General features: G+C 45.2%; 1 protein-coding gene across 2 annotated transcripts in view; it reads right to left on the bottom strand.

The window, feature by feature from the left end:
• The window catches only part of SOBP (sine oculis binding protein homolog), a 109,988-nt gene extending 93,984 nt beyond the window's left edge, over positions 1–16,004 (bottom strand). For both annotated transcript variants that reach the window (XM_031611199.2, XM_031611198.2), the window contains exons 1-3: positions 15,842–16,004; positions 7,070–7,208; positions 5,095–5,280 (exon numbers count right to left, since the gene is read on the bottom strand). In XM_031611199.2, coding sequence (XP_031467059.1) covers positions 5,095–5,280; positions 7,070–7,208; positions 15,842–15,937 — 421 coding nt within the window. In that variant the 5' untranslated portion in view covers positions 15,938–16,004. The remainder of the gene's footprint in view (positions 1–5,094; positions 5,281–7,069; positions 7,209–15,841) is intronic.
• Positions 16,005–17,114: the final 1,110 nt, after the last annotated feature.

A 17,114-nucleotide genomic window follows, 5' to 3' on the forward strand; every position in this document is an offset into this window, starting at 1 on the left:
TGAGCAAACACTGACATCTTAAAACACAGGCACTAAAACTCTACAATCAGTATAAATTTGATGATGTTTCAAACCAAAAACAAAAGAAAGTGTTCAAAGAGTAGTGACTGTAACTGTTGGGTTGTGGTCGTCTTTATTAGAGAGCTAAGCCTGCAGTTACAGAAATTGTAAACTGGAATAAGATTTGGAAAATACTGAAAAAGGATCTAGAGTGCAGTAAAATGAAAGTGTACTCAATATATAGGCTTAATTAGATCTGATAATATGGTCTTTATTTAAGGGAAATTGCCACTGGGTTCTGCCTGGAATAAGACTTTTTGGTAATGCAGTCGTAGAACCAATTCCTCAGTGAATTCAGACAGATAATCATGGGATTCAGCTTTACTGCCCTGCTAACTACCATTTAAAAATCCTTTATGCTTTCAGATCCCTCCAATATAATTTAAATATTGATAGAGTTTACGGCACGCAGCTCCAGAGTGTTCTTCAGGAAAGGACTCTGCTGAATCCCACGTGTTGTACGGCTGATGCACCAAGTTATTCATGTGCACCTATGTGTACAAAGGATTGTAAACCTTGATTCTAACATTATGTTAAGCTATAACGTAGAAAATCACTCATTCCTTTCTATAAAGCACCTCATTACTCATTTTAGTCTTTGAACGTGCTGTTTCCTTGCCTGTATTATAAGGGATGCAGTACTGGAAATACTTCTGGCAGTGACCCCTGGCAGTGCTGCACAGCGGGGAGCTGGGGCTCATTTGCAGCACTGTGGATAACAGATGTAATTTGTACATTGCACCTACGAGGGGGAGGGAACACTTCTGCTTGATGCCTTTTCTCGAAAGCCAGGCCAAACAGCAGTCATCCTCCTCTACCAAAGCATTGCCACAAGGCTCTCAAGGAAAAATAAACCAAGGACCAGGAAATGGAGACATCACATCCTGCAGCAGGTGCCAGGAAGGTAGAAGCACACTCTTTACTGCATTTAAAGAGCTTCTTGCATTCTTCTTTTGCATTCTTCTAAAATCAAGAAGACTAGATCTTAGCTGTCCTGCATCCAAAACAGACAGCCACACTTGCTGATCAAATGAGCAGAGTCACCCAGCACCCTCACAGATTTCTCCCTGGCACTGAGGACCATAGAACACAAGTTAGGATGGGTGGTACTGATTACTGTGATCATATATCCTGCACAGCTGTGGAGGTATTTTTATTTCCAGATCATTCCTGGCTACTGTATCTTTTCCTTGCCATTTTTATCTAACAAAAACAATATTTTCTTTAGGCTGCTTTGCAGAAAGCAAGATTCTTCTAACACCAAGAAGAAATATCAGTTTGCTGCAATGGACTGTGCTTGAGACCAACCTTTGAAGATTACACAGGACCTGCTGCAACTAGCAGAGGCAGCAAGGAGGATCAGTGATCAGCCACCAGAAGACTATTCATTAAACCAATGTTCTGGAGGCTGCACTGGTTCTGTATCTACTTCCAAATGCAAGTCAGATGGCTGATGTTGACTGACAAAGCCTGTTTTAATCTGACTTCTGCCTGAGCACGGCCTACCTGCCTGGTGGTGTCAGCAGCTCTATCAAAGAGGAATTTCTAACCTCCACACACGGGCCGCAACCTTAGCCTGTAGATGTTTCATGCATCACACAGGACCCGTGCATTCAACTCAGCTTATTTGGGTATAATCTTGGGGTACTGCAAAGAGACAGCACCTTTATATTTATAGCTGTTTATATTTGGTCAGACGACACTCCAATGTTTCCAAGGATTGTATAAGCAAAACAACACGTCATTTGACTGAAACAGAAAATGCAACATTGTCTGGAGATGTATTGTAGTCATGTAATGTAGTCATACTGCTTGAAATCATCTGGTTTTCAAAAGAAAAAAAAAAACCTGTAAAATAAACAGGAGGGAAAAAAGGTAATTTTGTTACCTATTTGAAGTTTTAGCCTGTTCATTTAAAACAGGAGTGTAGATGGGATACTACTCAGTGGTTTCCAGCAGGCTCAAGGAAGATCTAATCTGCTGAAATCTTTGCTGACTGCTTCCCAGATGTAGATCAGCACAAGTACTCCTTCCTCAGCTGGTAGCTGTTGCTGATACTAAGAATCATATCTGTCTCTTTGGAAAGATATATCTTCCCCCAGTGATTTTTCTACCTTTGCAATTGCTACATCAGTGCACCTCACAGCGTATGTTTCTTCTTTCTCCCTTCAGGCTCCTGTGAGCATCTCCAGTGCTTTGCTCTTTCTCTTCTCCCTCTTACCTCTTAGAATCTTATCTTCAAAAATTATTCAACTAATAACTCATTGTGGATGTTTCTTGGATCTGCTTATCCTCTCCAGATCATTGCTCTGCTGTCCAAATGACTGCCTCTGCCTGCCTCTCTGACACTTCTTTACGGGCACTGACCCTTCAGTTCAAAATCAATATGGCAAGAATTAGAGTCTTAATAATTTTTCCCTGAGTGTTCACTCCATACTATTTGCTTAGTAGCGGTGGATTGCACCATCATCTTTCCTGTCCTTCAGGTTCACAGTTTAGATATCGTTTTCATCTGTGGGCACTCTCTTTTGAGCTAGATTTTAATCTCGTTAACTTTTTCCCTGAACAACATCCAAAACTTTCCCCGTTCATCCACAAGGATTGAGCTCATCCCAATTCTCAGCATCTCATGTCTCAGTCACTTCAGTGTACCACAACCTATTTTTCTCTCTGTTCCGTCATGTACCACTGCACTAAGCCTATTCTTGCAAAACATGCTGCAAAAATCCCTTTCTCTGCCCAGTATTTTAAGCTTGAAGTCTTCTCTCAGAATTTTTCTGCCTGCTCCCTTCTGTTCCCTTTCTTTCTTTATTAACTCCACCAATATAAGCTGTGCCTGTTCTTTCAGCAGGTCACTCACAGACAGTCCCAGCCACACTGAAAATGCTGACTTTCAGCTTTAGCAATCACTAACAACATTCCTTTTCATTTGCCGACACGATTCAAATAAGCACCTTTGTGCTGCTCCCTAGTTTGTCCCATATGCTAGAAAAGGGGGCAAAACATCCCCACAGTTATTCTTGCCTGGCTTTGCATCACTCTGAAGTTCTCTGCTTTGATGTAGTGCCCAAAAAACGGTGTCAAAGTGTGGTGCCAACACTACTGCCTTGCACACAGGCTCTCCTACCTCCTTTGTACTCCCTTTTCTGCTTGTATTCACCCGTTGCTTCTTGCCTGACACTGTACCGCAGGCTCTTTGGGGTGATCATGACTAGGGCTCCTACGCCCTAAGATAAAACACCACAATTACTTCTGGTGCTTACTGTAAAACCCACAAAGGCTGTGGTTCTCCTCCCCCTCCAAACCTTCCAAACTCTGCTCTCTAAAACAAAGGTGAGATAAATATGTTCATTTACTCAGAAGTTGTGGTAATCTAGCACTCGTTACTAATCATGGGATAAAATCAGAGGAGGCAGAAATTATGCATTCACATCCTTTATGTGAGCAAAACAATTATTTTCTTTATGAACTAAAGAAGTAAAAACCTAAAGATGGAAAATACTTATGAAAAGCTTTGTACGTGTGCTACCTTTACATCTGAACACAGGATCACACGTGGTACACGGATGGGCAAAGAACAGTTGACTTGGATAAGGTTCCCATGCCCACTTAACTACTGTTGCAGTAATTTGTTTTTCTACTTCATTGTTCCATCTCCTCCTGCCTATTTGATGTCACAAAACTCCAGTCTCTGTGGCAGTTTGCACAATGCATGTTACAGCCTTGCATCCACATACCACAAATTCAACATTCTGGATTCGTTCATGACTCAGATTGGAGGGAGAAAATAGTTTGGGATGATACAAGCCCTTGATTAAAGCTTTTGGGCCAAATCAGCAACAGCTGAGGATCCAGCCCATATGGCCCGAGATCTTTAGCAGTGTAAAGGCTGCAGGAATGGGCCCAAATAGCTTTAGTAATTAGCAAATATCATATAAAATAGATGAAAAGTCTTTGGCAGAGAGTGCATATTGGGTAACATCTGAAAATTACTCAGAGCGTATTAGTATACTTCTTTAGAGAAAAAAACTCAATGGCATCAAAATAACATGGGAGGGGCCACTGTATCTGTCATGTCGCTATCAACAGGCAAGCCTTTGTTGGACCCACCAATATTTTACCATCCATATTCTACCAACCACCTAGTGCATGGCACCAAGCCCTGCGCACAGCTTTGCCTCTAGAGAAATGCCCTCACAGCCTGTGGGACACTGCCACAAAGCTGCTCCCTGCATGCCAGCACCTCCAGTGGGTGCCGCAGGTCACCTTGCTCACCCCTGAGTACTCAGACACACAGGAACATCTGCAGAAGAAGGACTGAGCCCACTGCTACCTAACTTAAGCAATTACTGTGCCGTGTACGATGGCAGACAATAACGTGGCAATTAATCACCCTAGTGGAGCTCTACAAGTTACTTTCACAGATTATGGTAAGCAGCATGCTGAGGAGAATAAATCATCTCTCACACAAACTCTGAGGAATGGCATGTTATGAAATCACTCCTGATAAAAGTCTAATGAAAATGTAAAACATTTTGGTGCAGTCTCCTGGGCAGAGTTAAGATCATAATAAACCCTCAAGAGACGATGGTCAGAGACTTCAATGGGAACCAAGAGACAGTTTTCCCAGGATAAGCTTGTTAACCTGATATAAAGAAAGACACAATATTGATTTGATGACTTTGTCTCTTTCACCGTTTCCCTCCGGAGCCTATTTTTTATTTAATCATCTTTCATTAATTTACTTAAAGGCATTAGTCATCAAAACAACATCATTTTTTTTAAAGCAGATGTTGCTCAAGTGCTGAGGAAGTACAATCCGGCATGCAGACTGTCACAAGCAGCAGGAGAGATTGTCTGTTGGCACTGCAGTTGCAATTGTTTTTCAAGAATATTATCAAAGCACAGCATCCCCTAGTCTTGAAGTTCACAGCCACTGGTTACTAGAGCACTCTTACAAATAAGCCATAACCTAGCAATCTCAGGACCCGTGTCAATGACAACCAACATTTTTAAATGTTCAGGAGGATTTACCTGCTGGTGGCTTTATGAAAGGTGGCGGAATTAATGGGACAATAATAGGTACATTCCCGTGATCCTTTGACCCTGCTGGTGAGTCTGAAAGTCCATTTCCCGTGGCAAGCCCTGGGTAGCTTGTGTTTATATTGTATGGTGAAATAACACTGTCCTCAGGTAATTTTGGTTTTGGCAAAGAATTTTCTGTAAAACACAAAAAACACGTTGTACAGTATGACAAATATATTTCTTAGATGCCCCTACACACATTCACTAACCTGTTCACTAAATACCCTAGTACAAGAAGACCACGCAAAAGAAAAATCTAAAAAAACAACTGATACTTTCTCCTTAAACAATTGGATACTTTTCAGTATTTCTCAGAAATGATCCTTTTTTAACATTTTTTAAAATCAAACTCACATTAAACACAACTATGTATTTTTTTTAAGAGGTGAAATTATTTTGTCATATCTAACTCAGCACTTAGCATGTTGTCACTTCACCATAGATTGAAAAATAAAAGAATTGCTATTTCTCTCTCTAGAATATGATGAGTAGCAGCAGCGGAAAGGTTTTAAAGAAAGGAATATTGAATTTAAAATAAAGTGTGCATAAAATGATGACAGTTATGGTTCTAATTCTTTAATCCCAGAGCACCCTTGAATCCGTATTTGTAGGAATTCCTCTAATGAGCCTCAGGTATCTGTGGGGTAGGACTTAATTCTTATCACTGTCTCTCATCCCATCCCTCACAGAAAGAAACATGCTTTTTTTCTCTCTAACAGACTGCATACATTGAAAATCTCTACCTGGCACAGCCATTCGACATCTTTGTTTGGTACATAAAACATATGATTTGTATCATATGCCTATAAAGAAAAGTATGTCACAGATTTCATTAGGCATAGATTGGAGCCACAAATAATTCAATAAAAGATTTATTGATTAAAGCATAAACAAATGAATCCTCTCCATAGGAACAAGTTTCTTCGAAGGTGGCTCAACAACAGTGTATTTTCAATGAAATAGAAATATTGATCACCAGTATAACTGTACAGCTAACAAGATGTGAATTTTCACTTTTAACATAGTTAGACTGGTTTGCCATACCTCTAATTTCCACCTTTGTTTTTCCCATCAGAGCTGGTCTCTCTGGTCACAGCACTAATTGCCACACTCACTGAATACTGTGCTGCTACTTGTCACCAGAAAGCAAGCCCATACACTGCCAGCTACAAACACAGTGACAACTGGAGCTCCAAAAGCATAACAGTTTCCGCCATTTCCTCTCTTTATCCCATCTGTGAGAAAATCCGATTGGGAAAGCCAAGATCCAGCAACATCCTGCTCTCCTTTTCCCTCTGACCACAACTCCCTATCCACTGGCTGGGGCTGAGGCATCAGAAGGCAGCAGCTGAACTGCTCAACAGAAAGTTAAGTCCCATAATTTGCATGTTGAGTAATTTCGTGTTGCATTGAGGCAAGATCAACAGTATCCCAAATTGAGAACTTCTAAGCACTCACAGAACACAGCCTATTACAAACACAGCTAAGGAGCCTGTTATGAGTGTTGATGATGATTCTTGCATGCATTCTGAATATCCCAGCTCAACACCTATGGGCATTTTAAAAAGCTTTGGGCCAAAGCCTTTGTTTTGAAAGCAAAAGGATTTTTTCCTTAAATCCAAACCACTAAGAAGACATTCTCTCTTTATCCAGCGGTGAGCAGCTTACTGGTACATGGCTTTCACCTGACTAACAAAAGGTATTATTTGTGAAAATGGGTTACTAAGTGCCTACTAACAGCAACTTAGTTAAGTGATTTTTTCCATACCCTATCGGCTTCCTCTTACTAGGAGACACTCTCAGAAATTTTCATAAATCAACCACAAAGCAAGCAGCAGAACACGCTTCCCAGCCTACACCAATTCAGACAGGTCAAGATATTAATCCTTCTTTGCACGAATACAGAAACATTAAGTCTCATTACCTTTGAGAACAGAAATGTGCTGGCGGCTTTCCCCATCTGCAGAGTAGTTCCTGAATTCAATATCTTCTCCATCTTTCAGTTCAACCTTATCATAACCATACCAGCCAAGGAGCTCATTCATAGTGTTTTCTGCGAAGTTCTGAAAGAGAAAAATTACCTACTTATTTATGTAATCAATAACCATCTGGAATGAAGGGAGGACTGCATAAATCGAACGGTATCTGTGCTACATGAGGAAGTGTCAGGTTTGTCCCACCTCCTCAAAGACTAATGTGCATTTCATAAGTCAACTGTATAAAGTGTAATGCGTTTAAATCTCAGACTGGCACATGTAATTATGACAAAGACTCACACATCCGTAATTTAAAGGAAATGAAAGGGAGAGTTATTTATGATTTTTGCTCCGGCATTCGACGTCAGAAATATTTTACCATACATTCGTCACAAAAATTTGTCTGTATTCCCATAAAACATTTAAGACTGCAGCAAGAAGGTAACAGAAAACTATGATTTTTTCAGGCAGCAGTTAATCAATCTCACTGCACTACAGCCCTTTCAGCTGGAGTAGGTCACTGACACAATTACAGTTCCTTGAGGTGCACGTGAACCAAATGAAATAAAATCACAGTGAAGACATTTTTCCTCAGTTACAAACCTCTGCTCAGCCAAAGCACTTAAGAACTCTTTACCATGAAAGCATTTTACTGTAAAAATCTCCCTGATTTTTTTAAGAATGCCTTTTCTCTGCTTTGACATATTTATTCTTAAAACAATTTCCAAGCAGCAGTGTGGTTATATTTTATGTTTGTATGGAAATGCAAAATATGGAACATGGTTGTCATAACTCTCAGTCTCTACTACAAGCCACGTCCTGCAGGTCATGTGTCAACAACACTTCTGTAGGAAAGGCTCATTACTGGGCCAGGAGATTTAGTGGAATAAGTCAAGAGCCCTGCAGCCAGGCAACAAAGCTTTGTGAGACCGGACGGTGCCACAGAACCATGGCTTATATGTTTAGGAAACTCCTGGAGGAGAACAGCTAATGAATCGTTGTCACTGCAGAGGTCAGCTTAAAGTAAGACGGCAAATGTAAAATGAAAAGAAACAGCCACAAACAAAGCCTTTCAGTTTGGACTCTTCATTTTTACTTTTATTTTATTATCATGTCTATAAGGCCTTCCAACTTGATTTCACCATAAGATCTTGACATCTAAAATAACGATCCTGATAAGCAATCTTCCTGTGACTGGCTGCCAGTAAAGAAAAAAAGCAGAACGCGACACCCATTCAAAATAAATGGCATATGGGTTGCAAGATTTCCTCTAGCGACTGCAGTAGCTCAGTTTTTGAGTGGGAGCGAGGCTAATGATGGAACACAGCAATTCTCGAGTCATTTAAATAAATAAATAAAATTAATCAGATCCTAATTGCTTCCGAATCCCAAGCTGCAGCAGGCACCCTGCCCCAGAACAGCCGAGCCGCACTGTTGCCGGCTCATCCATCACAGCAGATCACAGAGGTGTTCCTGCCATTCGGGGAGAGCTGGAGAGAGATCGTACACAACACGCTCAGGTCATTTGTACCCTTACAGGAGTATCCCCTGTGGCGCCTGTGCTACAAACACACACTCCAGAAAAAGGGAGACCAAGACAAAAGCTCACAGCAGACCTGCGGAGCATCAGTTTCCCTGCTTTTTCCCCTTTCACTCGACCTCCTCCTGCTGGAAGTCTCGATTCTCTGGCTCTCCCGTGCAGCCCCAAATGGCCAGAAAATGTGTCATTGCCCCATGTCTATGCCTAGGTCCAGGATTATGCCTATGACAGTCCATTATGCTTCAAATAAGTCAATCTTACATTTTGCAACAAAGAACACTCTGCAGTGTAATGTGGTTAATACCTACCCGTATTTCTAAAACATATATTTAAATTCTCACATGAACAATGCCATTTTGTGAGCATTTTAAACAATAACAAAAGTGTTTGTGAATTTTTTTCTAAAGTTTTGGGGATTTTTGACTTTTTAGAAAACTCTTCTCTTGTTGCTGAAAATGCAAATACAACTCCCCCTTCTCCAGCCCATGAGACTCCAACACGGAAATGTCCTGGAGATGTAATAGGAACAATCCGACAGAATCCACAGAGTGCCAAAAGAAAGCTCCAGCACCTTCCCTCGCTTTGCCACATTTCAGTTACGGAGACACAACCCCAGGGATGAATGCAGCAAGGTGGAGGCCAAGTGACAAAAGGCTGCCTGACTAAAATGCCACACAACCCAATTAATCGAGTAGTTCTGAATTTACCTCCTGTGGATGCTTTGTGTTTTATTTGCACTGTTGATCAACTCAGGAGATGAGTAATTTTTAATTACTTGTCAAGGAATATGTAAGCAAGGCAGTGTGTGTTTATACTCTTCTGCAACAAAGTACTCTCCCTCCTCAGAATCTAGTGTAAATGATTGTTGGGTTTGCAATGGCACAAAGCTTGAGTACCTTTCAAGTCACATTTTACTGCTCATGATGAGCCATGCACAAAAATGAACAGTCACAACAACAAAAAGATATACTTGATTTTGAAATGAGTCATAACAGAGACTTGACTCCTTAAGAAAATAAATAGATGAGTTGCCAGGGTCTTTGCAATTAACTTCAGCCAGAATAGAAGGAGGTCACATATCAGTGGTAACAAAGGTATCTTTTTAACACAGCGATTCCTCAACAAGGATGTTTGAATTAAAAAATAAAAATGAAAAACCGACCGCACTGTTAAGCCATTTTCCTTCATAGTTTGCTTTGCCTATTACCATGACAGTTATTATCCTTAATGCTGTTCTCTCAGTTGCTAGCAGCCAGGGCTTCATTACAGAGCACTCTGTACATAGCAAACCAAGAGAAAGCACCTATCCTTGACAAACTGATGGTCAAAGCTGAGAAATGGTTTTTCCACACTAACTGCCATGCATAGATGAGCATCCATAGACCTACAAAATCACCTTCCCTCAGACCACTGATTAAAATAGCTATCTGTGGGGATATGTAATATCTTGTCTGTCCAGATAACAGTCATGCACATGCTCACTGAAGTTATCGCCCTGAAGCTGACCACTATCATGTCACCGTTACCATGCATTCTTTCTTTCCATTTCAACAGTAGGCCCAGACCAAGTGCATTCAATATATGGTAACAGTAAGGAACGTGTGAAGACTAGTGTGGTGGCAATAATCAAAATACAAATAATGAAGTGAGAAAATTTTTCTCTGTGTGAATGCAGGAGGAAAAAAAGCTTCATTTGTCGATGAAGTAGAAGAAAGGAAGCAAGACAATTAATACACAACTTGTACCTGCAGAGCGGAAGCTTAATGAAAGATCAAGCTTCAAAGGCTTAGTGAAAGGAAGGGTGATGATTGTAAACATGGTGCTTGCTTAGGAAAGCAAGAACGAGGGACCTGACATTGGAGTAGGAGAGGGGAAGAAGCAGTGATGGAACACACTAGAGGGGAACCGGCTGAACTGAGAGATGATGGACCTGTCAAATTGGAATGCGAAGTGAGGACAAGTGTGGATGATAGGATGGAGCATACGCATGGAGTTGCAATTCCAAGCTTCTGTGCACCAGGACAGCAAAGGCACAAACACAAACCTAGCCCATGCTTGCTTTCAGACACACTCCCCAAAAGGATGCAGAGGGTCTGCAGGATGGAGGCTACCAGCTGAACTCTGCAGCCCTGCCACAGGGCTGAGGCACCACAAAAGACCAGCATGCTGGCAAAAAGCTTGTCCATCATCTCCAAATCCCTTTACAGAAACCCTGCTGCTCAACTGAAACCTGGAATCCAGACTCAAGGCTTCCCAGTGAAACGACAGCACCAAACCTCACCGCACCTTGCCAGAAGGTCCCCTTTCTCACCGATCCCTCTTTCCGCCCCCCGTTAGGCCCCAAACCACTCCTCACTCCTGCAGGGCAATGTGTGAGTATGATTGCTCTATTCTTGTACTAGGCAGAAATGCCCTCTCCTCCAGAAGCTCCAGGCTAGCTGTTACCCTCGTTGGCATTTTGACTTGAATTTGCTTCCTATTCATTGGAAAGACAAAGAAAAGTGTAGTAATTTGCCCTGCCTGCAGTTTCTCTCCTTCATGGGGCTGACTTATATGTGAGGCAGTAAAAATATAATCACATTCATTTCCGCTTCAGCATTCATTTCATCGTAACAGTACACCTATGGCTTGACTTTTTACGTTGCAATGCATCGTTTTCCCAAATTTTCACTCATCAGAACCCTCTGAAGCTAACCTGCGCTTCTCTTCTCACCTCATAGCTCCCGTCTCTCCTCCTCCACAAGCCCTACCCACAGGGGGCACGGCCTGGCCCCGCACCGCCAGCCTGGCAAGTGCGGAGGCAGGAAGCGCACAGGAGAACGAGTCTGTCAGACTCATTTTCTTCTAGGTTTTACTGCTGAATGTTTATTTCAGATCTTGGAGGAAGCACGGTGGCTCCTTTCCATTTCCCCGCACGCACGGCCCGCCAGGTGTAGAGCCCCACAAATTCACTTTTCGCTTTTGCCGCATGGAGGAAATAATAATGTGTCTGTATTCACGATATAAACTTGGTGTCATTTTTTTTTTTGCTAGCCCTCCCTTTCCTCATTTATTTACGTTGTCGCCATGTTGAACATCACGGTCAGACCTTCACACAAGGGCCAGTTCTCAGGGCGCTTTAGTTCCCATGTCCCACCATACGCAGGGCTGGCTTTGAGATGCAGGCCTCAGCGCCACGCTGAGCCCTCCACACCACACACAGCGAGAGGGCACATCATGGACTCATCTTCCCTCAGCCGCCACCCCACTTCCACGCAGGCTCTGTGGAAAAACCTCGCCTCGCAATCCCAAAACAGCACGACGGGTAGAGTCTGTCTGCTTTTCCACTTCCACACTTTTTGCTTTTCAGGAGAGAAGGGAGGAGTTTCCTTGAAATCTTTTTAACGTTTGCAGGTCTCTGGCTCACTGCGAGCACAGCACAGCTCTGCCTCTTCCACCGCTCTCCTGGTTCTGACAGTAGTACTTTTAAATGCCAAATGGGGAATATTAAAACACTAAACTGAAATATCTTCTGATGAGTTTACTATTAAGCTATAACAGATGGGGCTGCCTTAAGCTCTAGGCATCAGGAACGGAGCCCAATTTTAGATCCAAATTCGTTATTGAGAATATTTATAGATGGTAAACTCCTTGGGCGCACGGAGCAGCACTGTGAAATTACAGCACAAATTAGCTGTTAGCTTTACAACTGACAGAGACTCCGAACATGTGAAGACACTGACTTGTTTGTTCAGGAGAACTTCCAGTACGACTTACTTGCTGCAACTCCTCACATCAATTCCAGCACATCTCACAGGATTTGGGGGTACCTGAATGCTGCTCTTGAGCAGCATTACTGCCTGACAGCAGGGAGAAAAAGAGAAATAAACTGGGAGGAGAATGTGAAGCCACCTCTGAGCCTCCACAAACGCTTCCATCGATTAAACTACACACACACACCAGAACAAAGCAAAACAAACAAACAAAAAACCTATTTTAGATTTGAAATGGTGCCAGGTTCCCTGATTTTGCTGGCTTTGGAACCATTGAGTGTCCTGCTATTCACCAGCACATGAGGAATGACACCACTGAATTTCAGAGCAGCTGCCTGCCCTTCTTGCAGAGCACAAGATGAACAGTGCTACCTCGGGCTGGGAGATGGAGATTATAACAGTAAGAAGGAAGAGGGACAAAATAAGGAACACCAGCAGAAAGGAGGGCTGTGACTGAAGGTCACAAAGAAACAAACCCAGTTCCCCTGAAGATATTTTGCATTGAAACATAATATCAGAAAACTGTGCAGAGTCATGTACTCTTAGCACACAACACTGTATCAAATTAAAATTTGTTATAACCATGGTGTACAGGGGGTTAGCGATAACAAAAATGTAACTCAATCTCAGGCACAAGGCAGCAGTGAATACCCAGCGGCGCTCAGACCGAGCAGTGGCACAGTGCTGGAGCACACCAGGCGAGCGCTGGGTTTTGTCATTCGGCTGGAGTAAATATCTGACCATATCAAACAGCAAATCTTGAAGGAATTTTATGGCTCATTCATAGTGCCTTGCATTTGCAGTACTTAAAATAGACACTTGTACCAATGGCCTTTTTATTACCCAAAGAAAAAAAAAAAAAAAAAAAAAGACACATCCACACCAGCCCCTTTTCTTTCTGCTAGCAAAGGGAGGCAATCTGATCCAACGTGGGCTGAAACCTGAGTAGGTCACTGTACACCATGATAAAATTCCCTAATCCCTGAGCCAAATTTCCCTGAGGGGGCCCTCCTACTTCTCCTTCACTTTTCAGGCTGACTTTTCCATTCCCTCTCTCGTCTTTTCCTCCCCTTCATCTCTTTCATTTCCCCTACCTTCAAGCCTTGATATCTGATCTGCTGCTGATACTCAGGTTACAGTTTTTACAGCTTAGGCTGTCTATTGCTGTATACATTCCTTTCTTTCTGCTCTGCCGTGATTACTTACCAGAGCTTATTTTACACTGGTCCAGATGAAAGCAGTTCAGATGAAGGGAAACAGCCAGACCGTTTGAACATTACAGATACGGCCCTACACAAGGGCACATTGTGTTCCCTCTGTCATTTCGCCGCACACATTTTGCACAATGCAACCAATTTGTTACATTATTGTACTCCTCGGGTTTATGGAGAACAACTCGACGTCTTAACTCCTCAGTGCACAGAAAGCACAAACGATCTTCACGGGATTTCAACTTCTTCTACGAGCCAAAAATTCAAGCTACTATTTCCCCCCCCCCCCCACCCTTCTCTCTCTCCCCTTTGGATCATAGCAGCCAACTGTCCTGCTCAAGACGTGGTTGCCCAGCACAGCACAATGGCATGGCAGCACAGCTCGCGCTGTAAGGTGGCCTGCGGTGTGCGAGAGGTTCTGCCACCGGCCAGCTCCCTTCCCACTACAAATCCTATCGGTTCAAAGCGCCGTTTCTATCTGCCTTTAATTACCGAGCCAGCTGAAATCCCGAGATCTGCAGCCCTAAGCAGCTATCAATGATTAAAAAAGAGAAACTCTCTACACGAAAGCTAATGCCAGTGCTTAATACCGAAGCATTAGCTTAAAATTGTGTAATTTTTCTCCTTCACACAATGTTGTTTTTGTTTCTTCCTCACTCTTTCAGACAAACATCTGTTATACTGCAGAAGAACAACTATCTCCCAAACCACCGAGTGCGCCTGCAGCCAAAGTAAACAAAACAAACCCAGAGGATCCAGCACAGTCAGCCTTTATATCCAGCCAGGATAACATTTCACATGTTTTGATTAAAATTAGCTAATTTGTAATTCTAGAACCTATGAAACTTAAAAGCTGCAATCCGTATAGATGGCATTAAGCAACATTCTGAGGGCCAGTGCCCTGCACCATGCATCCCCACAGCCCTCCGGACTGTGCAAGGAGCACAATGAGCGAGGACTCTTACAGAGTGCTCTCCAAAAATAGGACGTGCCATACATCTCGCAAAGAGGAACAACGCTCCTCAGGAGCTGAAACTGGTTTGTTCCCAAAGAGGTGACGCGTTATTTTGTTTGTGGCACGGATGCTGCTGCTCCCGTCCCTGTTTGCAGCTGATGTGCCTGCAGCTCTGTGCGCCTGCCCCTCCGAAATCAGCGCTGTGCAGAGGGGAGGGGATCACGCACCCTGCTTCATTTTGCATGGGGAGATCAGCCTTCCAGAAAGCAGAGGTATTTTCATTAGACATCATGCATATTTATACACTCGCCTATATAGTACACATACTATGCAAACATATGACATTTTCCAGGCAGCCTTACACCTACAATCAGTCTTTTAATAAATGACATATTCAAAGGAAATGACAGGGGTTTTATCCCATAAGCAGGGCACGCCGCTTTCATCACTTCATACGTGCCTTAAACAACAACAAGTTCAACTGGAGTATCCTACTACGCTGCTCCCAACTTTGGGGAATCAGAGACGTAAAACAAACAGAGGTGGCACAGGCATGGAAAACAGGCGCAAAAACCTGGGACCGGTCAAGCCCGGAGCAGTGACCTACGGACGAAAGAAATGCCAATTTGTGTGCAATCGCAGCCACGCCAACATCTGGAGCTGCCGCCTTCCGAGCACAGCTGGACGGGGCCGCCCGTAAGGGCTCCCATAAGCGGCTCCGGGCGGGCACCTTTCGGTGCACCTCGGCCGAGAGCAGAGCGGGGAGGAAGGAGCCCGGGGCTCAGCGCACGGAGGATGCGCGGCTCGGAGCGCCGCATTTCACTTTGACAATTTAATTACACAGTTGCAGCAGGCTATTGGAATGGAAAGAAATAGGGGGATGAAAAGAGGGTCCTTTCTTTTCTAACTTTAGGGCTTCCCCCGCAACCAGAGGGGTTGGCTATTAAAAAAAAAAAAAAAGGGGGGGGGGTAGAGGGGGGCTGGGGTGGGGAAAGAAAGGCTCATCTTTGCCACCCCGGGAGCTGAAGAGCCCAACAGGGGAGAGTTTTTTAAGAAATAAATAAATCAGAGCTGGTCAATGAACAGGATTTGCAGCCTGTGAATTCGTCTCTGTTTTCAGCCCAGGAGGCGGAGTTGAGACACATTCAGTGCATCCTACAAAAAAAAAAAATGACAGAAGATCCTTTCTTATTCCATTTCCATGCACGACGGCGGCGGGGGGGCGGGGGGGACCCCGCTCCCTTCCCCATCACAGCACCTACCTTCATCTCCTCGTTGATCTCCCGCTTCACCGGGTGCGCCGGCTTCCTGCTCCTTTTATTTTCGGGAGGTCTCCCTTCTTTCTCCATTTCTGCCATTTTTTGCGCCTACTTGGAGCCGGAGATGAAATGGCTGCTGGTGCTCTGGGGGGGCCGGGAGGGGCGCGGGGGGGTTGGGGGGGGGGGATCGGGGAGCGGCGGCGGCTCTCAGCGCTGCCAGGCGGCGCCGCGGAGGGCCCGGGGGGAGCGCGGCGGCGGCGGCGGCGGCGGACGGGCGGGGGGCGCGGGCGGGCAGGGGCGCGGGTGCCCCGGCGAGTCAGCCATCTTCTGCCTCGCCGCCGGCCCGCATGGGAGCGGCGCGGCGGGGCGGGCGGCGGCGGCGGCGGCGCGGGCGTGCGGAGGCAGCGCGGAGAGAGCCGGCCCCGCGCCTGCTGTGGCGCTGCTGGCGGGCTGCCGCGGAGGGGGCGGCGGCGGGGACGGGAGGCCGGCCTCGGCCCGGCGGCGGGCGGGGCTTGCCGCCACCGAATCGGCCGCCGCTGCCCGCCATGCAGCCGGGGGGGCGACGCGCCCAGCGTGGGGCGGAGCGCGGGCGGACCCCCGCCCCTGCTCGGAGGTGGGATGGGGAGCCGCGAACCCGCGGGCGCGCGTGGATCTCCCGCTCGAGGGAGGCGCTCCCTGCCCGGCCGGGGTGCCCGCGGTCGGCGTTGCGATCGTACGGGCGGGTCGCGCCGCGGCGTGAAACGGTGCGTTTTCCAGGAAAAGCGGCTGAAAGATGGGTAGAGGGGGTTCCACGTGGGGATGAACAGGCTCCTCGCGAAATCTCGGCTGAGTCTAACAGAAATAAGTTGGTGTTGCGTGCAAGAACGTCTCGTTTACACTTGGCAAAATAGCTGGTGGTTTTCTGAGCGCAGCACTCGGCAAAACTCCTTTGATCGCTTCAGGGCTGAAGCGAGCCTCGCTTGCCGGGGCACACTGGGGAGGGACACGGAGCACAACCCCCCGTGACACCGGGAATGGGAAGAAAGCGGGATTTTGTGTGGCCTGAGCTGCGAGAGCAGCGAGCATCACGGACGAGGAAGCAGCAGCCCTCAGCCCACTGAGGAATCCCAGCGGGCTCCAGAGCAGCGGGGTCACGGCCGCGGCCAGGCAAGGCGCTGCCTCTCCCCTGGCAGCCCGAGAGAATCCGAAGCCGGGAAAGCCAGGTCCCTTCATGTGCAAGATTAGTCTTTTCTTGCTTGTTGTATTTTTAAAATGCAACGAGTTCTGAATCTTTTGG

Source organism: Phasianus colchicus, chromosome 2 (genome assembly GCF_987193195.1).
Source record: "Phasianus colchicus chromosome 2, bPhaCol1.hap1.1, whole genome shotgun sequence".
In the NCBI taxonomy this organism is placed as follows: Eukaryota; Metazoa; Chordata; class Aves; order Galliformes; family Phasianidae; genus Phasianus; species Phasianus colchicus.